This window comes from Scyliorhinus torazame, chromosome 3, assembly GCF_047496885.1.
Source record: "Scyliorhinus torazame isolate Kashiwa2021f chromosome 3, sScyTor2.1, whole genome shotgun sequence".
NCBI classification, from domain to species: Eukaryota; Metazoa; Chordata; class Chondrichthyes; order Carcharhiniformes; family Scyliorhinidae; genus Scyliorhinus; species Scyliorhinus torazame.
In genome coordinates this window covers 223,949,355-223,962,986 of record NC_092709.1, presented here as the reverse complement: position 1 = coordinate 223,962,986, position 13,632 = coordinate 223,949,355, and the positions used below count along the sequence as shown (strand labels likewise).

The 13,632-nt window shown below is 45.3% G+C and overlaps 1 protein-coding gene across 2 annotated transcripts in view; it reads right to left on the bottom strand.

Moving 5' to 3' along the window:
- The window catches only part of adamts6 (ADAM metallopeptidase with thrombospondin type 1 motif, 6), a 480,737-nt gene that overhangs the window by 91,767 nt on the left and 375,338 nt on the right, over positions 1-13,632 (bottom strand). For both annotated transcript variants that reach the window (XM_072496932.1, XM_072496933.1), the window contains one exon: positions 2,791-2,914. In XM_072496932.1, the coding sequence (XP_072353033.1) occupies positions 2,791-2,914 (124 nt within the window). The remainder of the gene's footprint in view (positions 1-2,790; positions 2,915-13,632) is intronic.

Below are 13,632 nucleotides of genomic sequence, written 5' to 3'. Positions count from 1 at the left end.
CAAAGTTATTCAAAGAAGTTATGGATAGCTTAGGAATAAAACAATTCAAATCAACTGCGTACCATCCAGAATCGCAGGGAGCATTAGAAAGGTGGCATCAGACATTAAAGACAATGTTGAGGGCGTATTGTCAAGATTATCCAGAGGATTGGGATAAAGGAATCCCATTCGTATTGTTTGCAATTAGGGATGCACCTAATGAGTCAACCAAATTCAGTCCTTTTGAACTCATTTTTGGTCATGAGGTAAGAGGACCACTTAAATTGATTAAGGAAAAATTGGTGGGTGAGAAATCAGAAATTACACTATTGGATTATGTGTCAAATTTTAGGGAACGATTAAATAGAGCAGGTGAATTGGCTAGACAACATTTGAAAGTTGCACAAAATGTGATGAAACGGGTCACGGACAAGAAATCCAAAGTTCGTAGTTTTGCTAGTGGGGATAAAGTTTTAGTGTTGTTACCAGTGGTAGGTGAACCTTTGAAAGCTAGGTTTTGTGGACCCTATCAGATTGAAAGGAAATTAGGTGAGGTGAATTGTGTGGTAAAAACACCAGATAGAAGGAAAACTCACCGAGTGTGTCATGTGAATATGCTTAAAAGGTACTTTGAAAGGGAAGGAGAGAAAAAGGAGGTTTTAATGAATCCAACTCAAAGTGACGAACCAAATCCAGATGACTGTGAATTTGACATACCTCAAAGTAAATTGGAAAATGAGGATGTTCTTAAATATTGGGATGAATTGTTGAGTTAACTTGCAGAGGAAAAACAAACTGACCTGAAAGAGTTATTGATATCACATGGGCAAGTTTGTAGAGATAAATTGGGAAGTACTAAAATGGCTATACATGATGTAGATGTAGTAAATGCTGTTCCTATCAAACAACATCCATATAGACTTAATCCTTTAAAATTGGCACAGGTTAACAGAGAGATTGAGAGTATGCTGAAGAATGGCATAATTGAAGTGGGTTGCAGCCAATGGAGCTCACCCATAGTGATGGTACCAAAACCAGATGGTACCCAACGGTTGTGTGTGGACTATAGAAAGGTGAATGCAGTTACAAGAATGGACTCTTGTCCTGTCCCACCATTGAAGGATTGCATGGAGAAAGTGGGACAATCTGCTTTTATTTTCAACATCCGGACATGGAAAGAACATTTAAAATATCGTATGGAGTTCTTCGATCAACTTCAAGAGGCGGGTTTGGTGATGAACCTAGCCGAAAGTGAATTTGGAGAAGCCCGAATCACTTTCCTTGCAGACTTTCCGTTATCCTCAAGACAAAGGGAAATAATGCGATTTCTTAGCATGAGTGGATTGGATCGAACAGCTGTGCAAAAGTTTTGTTGCGTGATTACTCCACTGATGGACTTGCTAAAGAAACCTAAAATATTTCAATGGACAGCAGACTTTCAACAGGCATTTGACCGCCTGAAAGCTGTGATCTCCTGTATTGGAGAATTGCAAGGGGCTCTGTGGTCAGATTGAACTAAAGTATCTGATTGTAAAGAGAAATGCCGAGGAGTAGAGGAATGGATGGATCGTGCAGAGACTTTGTTCAAAGAAACTGTCAATTGAGAAGGATTTCGGTTGGAGGAAGAAGAACAAAGAAAAATGGACTATATTATTATACCTGTTTGCATGTGTTGTTTTTTTTTTCAAAAACGAAAAGGTACATTTACTGTGTACATTTCTTAGTGAATGGTGCAAAAGTGAAAAATGAAACCATCTTGAAGTTGATGGTTTATTTATTTTTTTCTTGGGGGGAGGTGTCATATGAGGGTACCTTTAAGACATGGATGTTTAAGCAATATACCTTTAAGAAAACAGTGATGTCAGAGAGTGGGTGGGGCTGAGGTCAGGTCAGCCATTTTGCAGTTTAGTTTTGTAGTTTGCAGGAAGAAAGCAAGGTGCTGGAGCTGAAGTCAACCAAGCTAATATATCTCTGCCATTCTACAGAAAAAATATATATCCTTTAACCTGATGTGATACTGTTTAAAGGTGTTAAGTCTCTTGGAAGTTTGAAGGAACATTTTAAGGAAGTATTTACTGTTGCAATATTTTCTGAGTTATGTTTGAAGTAAGGGGTTTTAAGAGATCCAATGTTTATTTAAGATGTTAAGTTGAGTTCATGGAATAAACAGTGTTTTGTGTTTAAAAACCCACGTGTCCATAATTGTAATCCCACACCTAGGGAAAAAGCCGTGTGCTAGGAAAAGCAACAAATCCATTAAAGGGAGAGGTTGGTTGAACTCCATGATACATTTTGGGGTTCTGTATACACCTTGCCCATAACAGTATGGAAATGCCAGAGCTTGGCATATGGGGAATGAGAGACATAGTGGGGTGGGTTGAAGAATAAAGCTTGACATGGTGGCATGAGGGCACATCGGGGATGGTTGGGAGGCAAGAGGCAGCATGGATAGGACATAAAAAGCGTTTGAAGAGTGACAGGAGTGTGAGGGGTTAGGGCTGGAAGCATTTGTGGTTTTGCCACTGGGATAAAACTCCAAACACCGAAGTTGGCCTTCCTCAGCAACTGTCTGCTCCTGTGGCTGCCTCCTTACTTATTCCCAGGTCAGTTGGCCTGACTCCAGCGCAGGCAATGAAGATCCCATCTCTGTGGGCACTTTCTCCTGAGGCAGGCAAGTCAAGCCAGAGATTTTGCGCAACTGCCTATATCCACCATGAGGATGGAAATCCAGGCCTTATCCAAGAACAAAAGTTATCTCTCTGCTACTCAATAGTCTATTGTACTTGGTGAATGATGATTATGTCCACTTACCTCCTCGAGGCAGGGAATCATTGAATAGACCTTCTGTTGCTTCACAAGAGCTTCCATCACCCCCACAAATACGACATCTGTCTTCTTTTGCATCTGACCCCAAAATATGATCACATCCTACATGCTTTAGACACAAAGAAATAGATCAATTAAAACAGTTGTGATATCATTGTAACACTGATTGAAATAATAAAAATTATGCATTGCTAATTGATACAGGCAAAACCATTAACAGAAAGCAGGCTTTATATAGGTTGCTGAAAGAAAATGATACACAAACTTGGGCATCATTTCTCTCTCCCTATTTCCTTCCTCCTGAATACCCTGACTTCTTTCTAGGGAATGATACCATAGACACTGCCCATTCCCTGGCACCTTGGTCCAGTGTCCATTATTCAGGTGCGAGTTTTAACAAAAGGTGTTTGCAGGTCCTTTGCTTGGCCTGGGATGAGTAAGCGGTGTTAGAACTGAGGTCAATTCTTTCCATATCTAATGCCAATCCATCTTCATTGTACTAAGGTGCCCTTAGTGTTGGGTGGGGTTACTGGGTTATGGGGATAGGTGGAGGTGTTGACCTTAGGTAGGGTGCTCTTTCCAAGAGCCGGTGCAAACTCGATGGGCCAAATGGCTTCCTTCTGCACTGTAAATTCCATGATTTCCAACATGAGTGTTAATCAGGAGCAGAAGCTTTTGATGATTTGTCCTCTCCCTGAGCCTATGGCACTGAAGCTCATTGTCGTACCGCTAATGCCACCCCTTTGAAATCAGCTAATGCAACACAATTCAAACCTGGGTCCTTCCTGCTGAGTTAAATTAGCTAGTCAATGGGTTAATTCACTGAGTTACCATCAGTGGTCTCACCTAGCAGAGCTGACGCCAGTATAAAACCAAAATAAATCTGTGGGAATGAAGGACTTATAAATAGGTCATTACAAGAGATTCACAGACAATTCTCAATGTATGTACGCACTGAAATGTTTGTCACGTTGTTGATTATATATGTATGTTGCTGAGTGCAGGTCAGTGATTAATGCAGGCATCAGATTAGCACAGGTCATATGTTCTACAATCCAAACTCAATTGTCTCACACATTGTCTAGACTCCTTCCTAAAATATAATTCTGCAATACACGCACTGTGATAGTGAATTGAAAGGTCAAATAGGATCAGGCTCTGGTAAAAACAATGACCCAAGGCATGGGTAGGGGCATGATTCTTGCTTTGGATGTAGGATCAAGGAAAACCCCAAGGCTTTTTACACTTATGTGAGGGATAAAAGAATGACCAAGGTGAAGTTAGGGCCGGTACAGGACAGTAGTGGGAACATGTGCATGGAGTCTGAAGATATAGGAGAGGCCCTAAATGAATACTTTTCTTCAGTGTTCACAAAGGAGAGGGGCCATGTTGTTGAGGAGGATAGTGCGATGTAGGCTGGAGAAGGTAGATATTCGGAAGGAAGATGTGTTAGAAATTTTGAGAAGCCTGAGGATAGACAAGTCCCCTGGCCTGATGGGATATATCCTAGGATTCTTTGGGAGGCGAGGGATGAGATTGCAGAGCCTTTGGCTTTGATCTTTATGTCCTCACTGTCTACAGGAATAGTGCCAGAAGACTGGAGAGAGGCGAATGTTGTCCCCTTGTTCAAGAAAGGGAATAGGTATAACCCTGGGAATTATAGGCTGGTTAGTCTCACTTCGGTCATAGGTAAATTATTGGAAAGGGTCCTGGGGGATAGGATTCATGATCATTTGGAAAGATACAGCTTAATCCAGGATAGTCAGCAGGGATTTGTGAGGGGTAAGTCTTGCCTCACAAGTTTGATTGTATTCTTTGAGGAGGTAACTAAGTACATAGATGAAGGTAGAGCAGTTGATGTTGTATACACGGATTTTAGTAAGGCGTTTGATAAGGTGCCCCATGGTCGGCTCATGCAGAAAGTAAGGAGGCATGGCATAGAGGGAAATTTGGCCGATTGGATCAGTAACTGGCGATCACATAGAAGACAGAGGGTGGTGGTCGATGGTAAATTTTCATCCTGGAGCCGTCACCAGCGGTGTACCACAGGGATCAGTGCTGGGTACTCTGCTATGTGTGATTTTTATCAATGACTTGGATGATGCAGTTGAAGGTTGGGTTAGTAAATTTGCTGATGACACCAAGATTGGTGGAGTAGTGGATAATGTGGAGGGCTGTTGTAGGCTGCAAAGAGACATTGATAGGATGCAGAGCTGGGCTGAAAAATGGTAGATGGAGTTTAACCCTGATAAGTGTGAGGTGATTCATTTTGGTAGGACAAATTTGAATGCGGATTACAGGGTTAACGGCAGGGTTCTGAAGAATGTGGAGGAGCAGAGAGATCTCTGAGTTCATGTCCATAGATCTCTGAAAGTTGCCACCCAAGTGGATAGAGCCATGAGAAAAGCCTATAGTGTGTTAGCATTTATTAACAGGGGCATTGAGTTTAAGAGCCGTGAGGTTATGCTGCAACTGTACAAGACCTTGGTTAGACCACATTTGGAGTATTGTGTGCAGTTCTGGTCACCTCATTAGAGGAAGGATGGCAGCATTGGAAAGGGTGCAAAGGAGATTTACCAGGACGCTACCTGGATTGGAGGGTAGGTCTTATGAGGAAAGGTTGAGGGAGCTAGGGCTTTTCTCATTGGAGCGAAGGAGGATGAGAGGTGACTTAATTGAGGTGTATAAGATGATGAGAGGGATAGATAGAGTGGATGTTCAGCAACTTTTTCCTCGGGTGGATGTAGCTGTTACAAGGGGGCATAACTATAAGGTTCATGGTGGAAGATATAGGAGGGATGTCAGAGGTAGGTTATTTTACTAAATTCAGTTGTATGCCTTGAGCATTCAGGAGAGAAAGAGAGAGAAAAAACTTTTACTTTGTGGCAGATATGAAGTCCATTAGGACAACCGATTTTGTTTCTTGAAACAACAATAAATGGAGATTCACATTTATGGAATATTGCCACTTGAGCTTCAAAACAAGAAACTTAACTGTTGGGTGGTATTTTTTAAATGCACAATTGAAATGCTTGTGTGCATAATTTAAACATTCTCAGATCAGACAGCCACCATCTGAATCTCTGGGTCTGGAATTTTAAGGACGGGATTCTCCGTCCCGCTGAACCCGTTTTCTGGTGCGGTTACTAGTGCGCTGGTGCGCTGACAGCGGGATCCTCCGTCCCGGCAGCCGGCCAATGGGGTTTCCCATTGAGGGCACCCTCACGCCGTTGAGAAATCCGCGGGCGTAAGTGTGCTGCCAGTGAAGCGAAGCATCCCGCTGATGGAGAATCCAGCTCCATAACTATTGATTATCTAACATATATCATTGTTTTTCTCTTATATTAATTTCATATTGAGTGAGTTGTTTTGTTGATTTGCAAAATTAATATTCAAGACTCTTTTGGTATATGGAAACCTAACGGAGGAGGAAACTAAAAGTAATGATGATAATAATACCAATAAGAACAAAATTTTATAAAAACACTACTTAATTTTCTTCATTCTTATAAAGAATGTAACATCAGAAAACCTTCAGAATTAGGTTCATCTAACAACGCCTGAATTATATCATTCAGCAGTTCAGTCTAATCACTATGTAAATATATTAATAATTTCAGACTAAAGAGCTAACCTTTTACTCCTTGTGCATACTTGTTTGATAGGGAACAAAAAGCAATAGTTCTAAGAACCAGCAATTAAAATGTGACCTTTCTGCATTTGTGGCAAACATCCTGGGCATTAACTGCTGCAACATTTCTTTCACCAAAGCAAACATTTTAAAGAACTTTCCCGTAGATCTAACCTAATCCCAAGTAAAACATCCAGGAAGGTTTGGCAAATTCTAACATTATAACAGAGCTGAGGGCTGATCTTTGGCACATTTATCATTCTATGTGGCTACAGTATTTATTTGTTCTCTGCATGAGCCCCGTGGAGTCCATACAGGTGCAGCTTGTCTTTACGAATGTCACTTGTGGACACCCAAAGACTTACGGATTGCTATTCGGTGTCAGGAAAGATCCTCTTGCTCTGGCCCAGAATGTGCTTTGTGGCCCTTGCAATTGTGTCAAATATCATTCAGCTTTTGTTTGTTGTTTTCTTTTATAAAAATTCCAGTGTTTCCATGTGTCATGTGAGAGTACCTTTAAGAAATGGATGTTTAAGCAATGTACCTTTAAGAAAACAGTGATATCAGAGAGTGGGTGGAGCTGAGCTCTGTTCAGCCATTTTGAAGTTTCAGTTTGAAAAAGAGCTTGGGGTGTGTCTGTGTTTTGCAGTGAGCTGGATCTGCTGTGATCTCTGCCATGAAAGACTATCTCTGGATCATTTGGGTGATTTAAATTCATAATAGTAAAGCCTTTAACCTGATGTGTTCCTGTTTAAAGGTGTTAAGTCTCATGGATGTTGAAAGGGATAACTGAAGGATTATTTAGTGTTGTAATATTTTCAGGGTTATCTTTGAAGTAATGGGTGTTAAGAGATCCAATATTTATTTAAGAGGTTAAGTTGAGTTCATGGAATAAACATCATTTTGTGTTTAAAAACCCACGTGTCCATAATTGTAATATCACACCTGGAGAACAAGCCACGTGCTTCAAAAGCAACAATCCATTAAAGGGGGAGGTTGGTTGAACTCCATGATACATTTTGGGGTTCGGAAAACGCCTCGCCCATAACACATGGGTTAGTGCAAAGGCTTAAATACTTTAAAATATGAAAGTAGAGCCTTCTTAAACCTGATGATGTATTTCTGCTTATTGATGGGAGTAAAACTCTCATGAACTTCCAATCCAAGTCACTTACATTGATTCATCCCCAGGGCTGTAGATGCTACAAAACCAGTGACAGGCACAAAGGGTTGTAATATTGGTTAATTCCACAAGTCTTCTGTGAGGTAGGAGAGATTTGCAAAAGGTTGCAGAGAAGATAGAGGGTTGAAATTTCATTAAGGCCTGTGATTGGGGAAGTGGGGTGATGATTGCAAGAGCAGGCCAGAGGCTGGTAACAGAAGCTAGCAGAGTAGAAACAGAGGGGGACAAGGACGCCTGCATCTCCTGAGGTTGGTAGAGGAGATGGTTCTCTGCATCACTGGGTCCAGCTGTGACAGAGCCCGTGGCATTTGGCATCATGGAGAACATTGAGAATAGCCTATGTCCCTACCTCATGCAGCTTCTCAACCCCCTACTCACCCTCATCCTTATCCTGCCATCTGGCAACATGTGCAAGCTGTTGATGTTGTAAATGTGAACTCTTGCTTTCTAACCACCTCCTGTGCTCACTCTAATCTTCCTCTTCTGAGATTTTACTTTCAGATACCCATGAACTGTGCCTGTCCAGTAACAGAAGCCTCAAGAGGAAGTGAGAGAGCAATGATGTAGCAATGATGAAGAAGCCTTATCTCGTGATCTAACACCCAAAAGCACCAGCTTAGATACTGGTGCTGTGCCTACTTTAGAGAGCAATATAGAATCAGGATCTGCACTTGGTTATTCACAGGCCACAGATGGGCTACATCAGGAGTAAAGGATAGTGCATGTACCAGCTTACCAGGGGGCATCGCACATAGGTTCTAGTGCCAGAGTCTCAGATGGAGACTTTGATCAGGTGGTGTACACAAGCACACTGATGGCATGGACATTGAGATGCTTGGGGCATTGGCAGGCCTGTCAAACAGCCTCCTGTCACTGGAAAATGAGCACAGAGGTGTCCAATCCCGATTTGGCAAAGGACATTGGACAGAACTTGGTGCCCATCTATTCCAGCAAGGAGATAGTGGCCAGTACCTTGATAGCACTTGAAGAGCCACCCCTGATGCAGCTGCCTGAGCTTCCAATACAGTAAAGGCAGAAACTACCCAATGTCTCAATGCTGCCATGGAACTGAGACACAGGTCAGAAGATCCATGCTTGCTGTCATTCAGGTTCAGACTGTTGTCATCATGGCTGTGAATTTCAGTGTTCAAAGGGGCAGGCAGACTTCAACAGAAATCCAACAAGCAACAAATTACTGGGATTGTTAAAGTGCTGCTCTGTGAGAATGGCAGTGACAGTGTGGAACCAGCAGGAACCAGGATGACAATATTCATGCTCGCATTACAGCAATTCCAGTGGTCCTCTTGCTGCTGCCTCACTGGCAGCCAGTCAAGGCCATTGCGACTCACACCATGGTGCTGCAGTCAGAAGCTGGACCCTCAAGGCACAGAGATACTCAAGATCATCTTGCGAGGTCACCTGCAGCCTTATAACTGAAACTTAGCAGCCTCCACCAGCGATGCTGCAGGCACAGGGCTAGCACTGCACAGGAGCATTATAGGACATGTAATAGCATCACATGACAGGCACTAAGCATCACATGGCGGGCACTAAGCATCACATGGCAGACACAAAGCATCACATGGCGGACACAAAGCATCACATGGCGGACACAAAGCATCACACGGCTGGCACTAAGCATCACACGGCGGGCACTAAGCATCACACGGCGGGCACTAAGAATCACATGGTGGGCACTAAGCATCACATGGCAGGCACTAAGCATCACATGGCGGGCACTAAGCATCACATGGCAGGCACTAAGCATCACATGGCAGGCACTAAGCATCACATGGCGGGCACTAAGCATCACATGGCGGGCACTAAGCATCACATGGCGGGCACTAAGCATCACATGGCTGGCACTAAGCATCACATGGCAGGCACTAAGCATCACATGGCAGGCACTAAGCATCACATGGCAGGCACTAAGCATCACATGGCAGGCACTAAGCATCACATGGCAGGCACTAAGCATCACATGGCGGACACAAAGCATCACATGGCAGGCACTAAGCATCACATGGCGGGCACTAAGCATCACATGGCGGACACAAAGCATCACATGGCAGGCACTAAGCATCACACGGCAGGCACTTAGTATCACATGGCAGGCACTAAGCATCACATGGCAGATACTAAGGGAATGCACAGGAGTGAATAATGCCCCTTCCCTACCTCCTCATCCTCCCTCTGCACATAGCTCCCCTCCCCTGCAGTCTCTGCTCCATTTCCCTGGCATGTTCCCGATCCATAGGCTCAGTTTTGTTGAGTAGTAGTACTGTCACTAGACTAGTAATCTAGAGATGCAGTCTCGAATCCCACCATGGCAGATGTTGGAATTTGAATACAATTAAAAAATTTGGAATTAAAAGCTGAATGATGATGACCATAAAATATTTGTTGACTTGTAAGGAAGAAAATCTGCCATTCTTGCCTGGTCTGACCAGTGTGGTTAACTGCCCTCTGAAATAACCTAGCAAGCCATTCAGTTCAAGAACAATTAGGGTGGACAACAAGTGCTGGTCTTGTCAGTGACACCCACATCCTTTGAAATAAGTTTTTTTAAACTCTCCATTTTTGTTGCAGCTTTTTCCTGGAAAGATCACCAAATTGTGTTCCCTGCCAAATCCTGAAACTCACCACATGTCTGAAAACACTCTACAGTCCTTCCACAAACTTTCCCATGGTAAAAGTTACAAAAAGTAACCAAATTGGAAGGCAGGTCCTATAGGGAACAGGAGCCATGTGGTGAGGATGGAGAGCCAGCCGCCCAACAGGTCAAGGAGGAGGTGGGATGGGGCTGCTGCATCAGGCCTCGTGTGTACCGGCAGCCCCTGTCCTTCAAGGACCTACTGCACCGAGGATGTCGTTGAAGACTCTGGCTGATCAGGGGGACCGTACGGTATATCTACTGGATCATGACACACCTGGAACCACAGGGTTATGGGGGGGAACCGCTCTCGGGGGCCATCAAGGTAATAGTCTCCCTGAGCTTTTTCACCACAGGGTCCTTCCAGGCGTCGAGTGGGGACCTGTCAGGGATCTTGTAGATCTCGGTGCACAGGTGCACCCGCACCTTAATGGAGGCTCTGTTTGCCCGGTTGGCACAATATATCAGGTTCAATGTGGATCAAGCCTACCACAATGTCTGGGCAGCAGGGTTCACCGCCATCACCGGGATGCCCCAGGTCCGGGGGTGATTGACGTGATGCATGTCCCCCTACGTGTAGATTATCATAGAACTTACAGTGCAGAAGGAGGCAATTCGGCCCATCAAATCTGCACCAGCTCTTGGAAAGAGCACCCTACCCAAGGTCAACACCTACACCCTATCCCCATAACCCAGTAACCCCACCCAACACTAAGGGCAATTTTGGACACTAAGGGCAATATATCATGGCCAATCCACCTAACCTGCACATCTTTGGACTGTGGGAGGAAACCGGAGCACCCGGGGGAAACCCACGCACACACGGGGAGGATGTGCAGACTCCGCACAGACAGTGACCCAAGCCGGAATCGAACCTGGGACCCTGGAGTTGTGAAGCAATTGTGCTATCCACAATGCTACCGTGCTGCCCAGCCGCTGCATCAGGCCTTGTGTGTACCGGCAGCCCCGTGCTGTACCGGCGCATGAGAGGCCAGTCTTTACAAACAGAAAAGGGTTCCATACGATGAACATACAGCTGGTGTATGACCATGAGCTGCGCATCATGCACATCTGCGCCCGATACCCGGGCAGTGTGAATGATGCGTTCATCCTGGCACACTCAACGGTTCCCGACTCCTTCGAGGCTCACCCCCGGGAGAGGCTCCTGGCTCTGCAGATCTTTGGACTGTGGCAGGAAATTGGAGCACCCAGAGGAAACCCATGGAGACACGGGGAGAATGTGCAGACTCCGCACTGACAGCCACCCAAGGCTAGAATTGAACCGGGGTCCCTGCTGTGAGGTAGTAATGCTAACCACCGTGCCACCGGGCCACCCAGATTGATCTATGTATAAGCCAATCAATAATAAATGTATATATATGGTGCTCACATGGTTCCGTTATTGCATATATAGACTTTCTTCGACACAATAATTCCCCATTTTAATACATTGATTTGACTGATGAGAAGAAATCTCGGGTACAAAGGTTTAAAACCACAAAACAGAAGGATGGGCCTGTTCACGATGCTAGAAAAGGGGTTGATCAGTGTTTCAGAGAGTCGTTTTGAATTGAGTGTTCTTTTCAGCCTTTCTGCTATGTGATTGTTTATCTGCCATTGGTTGAGGGTTCTCAGCTTTGGGGGCTTTGGCACGTTCTTCAGTCTGCAAGACGGTGACCTGTAAACAACAGCTGTTTTTACCAGTGCTCCTGTTTTCATAGCTCTTACTGTTACCATAGTTCTGCTGAATTACTGTTATTGTCAAACTTCATTATTTATTGATAGAAATAAGTTTCTTCTTTTAAACAATACATTCGACTACCTCCTTTGTGGTCTTAAGTTACTGCAATGATTGTGAGGGTATTTCCTGTTTATTCCTTTATTTCTCCTTTCTTTTAGTTTGCTTTATCATTTTTGATCTATGGGTGATTAATGGACATGTAACTTTAAGTCAAGCAGCAGAGAGATTGAAGAATTCAGAAGTTACAGGAGAGACCACTCTGCTGATCTCTGCTAGTTTGAACAGGAGTTTCAGACATTTTGGCACCAGAGAGAGATGGAGTGGGACTCGGTTTGACAGGTTGATTGGCAATGATTGGCCAAAAGGCTGTGCTCTGCTCGGGAACAGGTGGTGATTTGATCCTGTCCCAGTGGGATGGTCCTCACAGAGACCTCAGGGAGAAGTTGAGTCCTAGACTTAGAAAGACAAGAGGCTGCTTTCTCTCCCTCTCCAGAAAGTCCGTGAGTGTTGCATTCCTGAAACCACAGAGACATGAAAGAATCTACAGTAAAAACCTTGAACTGAAAGCAAAGTCTGAAGAGGGGTCAGAGGCGGGATTCTGCGGGAATCGGCGGGCGGGCAACTCCGGCGCGAAAAGGAGTGGCGTGAACCACTCTGGCGTCGGGCCACTCCAAAGGTGCGGAATCCGCTGCAGCTTCAGGGGCTAGGCCGGCGTCGGAGTGGTTTGCGCCCCGCCAGCCGGCGGGGAAGGGGCTTGGCGCCACGCCAACCGGCGGCGAAAGGCCTCCGCCGGCCGGCGCGGGTTGGCGCATGCGCGTGAGCGCCAGCGTGTCATCCCAGCGCATGCGCAGGGGGGGGTTCATCACCGTGTCGGCCATTGCGGAGGACCACAGCAGCCGACGTGGAGGAATAGAGTGCCCCCACGGCACAGGTACGCCCGCAAATCGTTGGGCCCCGATCGCGGGCCAGGCCACCGTGGGGGCACCTCACGGGGCCAGATCCCCCCGCGCCCCCCCCCCGAGGCCGCCCGCGCAGCCAGGTCCCGCCGGTAAGTACCTGTTGTAATTTTACGCCGGCGGGCACTTGGCCTATCGTGGGCCGAAGATTCGCCGGAGGAGCCGCTGTCAGCGGCCGCCGACAGGCGCGGCGCGAATCCGACCCCGCCAAATCCCCGGCCCCGGAGAATTCGGCAGCCGGCGGGGGCGGGATTCACGCCGCCCTCTGGCGATTCTCCGACCCGGCGGGGGGTCGGAGAATCCGCCCCAGGTTCTGGAAACACCCATTTGAAACAAAAGCTCTTTTTCGCTTTTACTTCTGTTTTATTAACCCTCTTTCTTCCCCTCTGTGTTTGTTTGTCTTGTTGTGTGTGTGTGTGTGTGTGTGTAAAGAGGGCAGGGGGAAAGTTAAAGTGGAGAATTAGTAATCAAATAATAGTTAACCAGTTGTTTTCTTGCATATTCCATTATAGTTCTTGTTATAAATAAAGAAGTATAATTGTATTTAAACTTACAAACCTGGTGACTCATATTGTTGGGCAGCCAAGCGCCAAAGACTTCGGATATTTTTCAACAAATTATTGGTGAATTCACTTGTGCTGTGACTCCGGGTCAAGTTGGGCA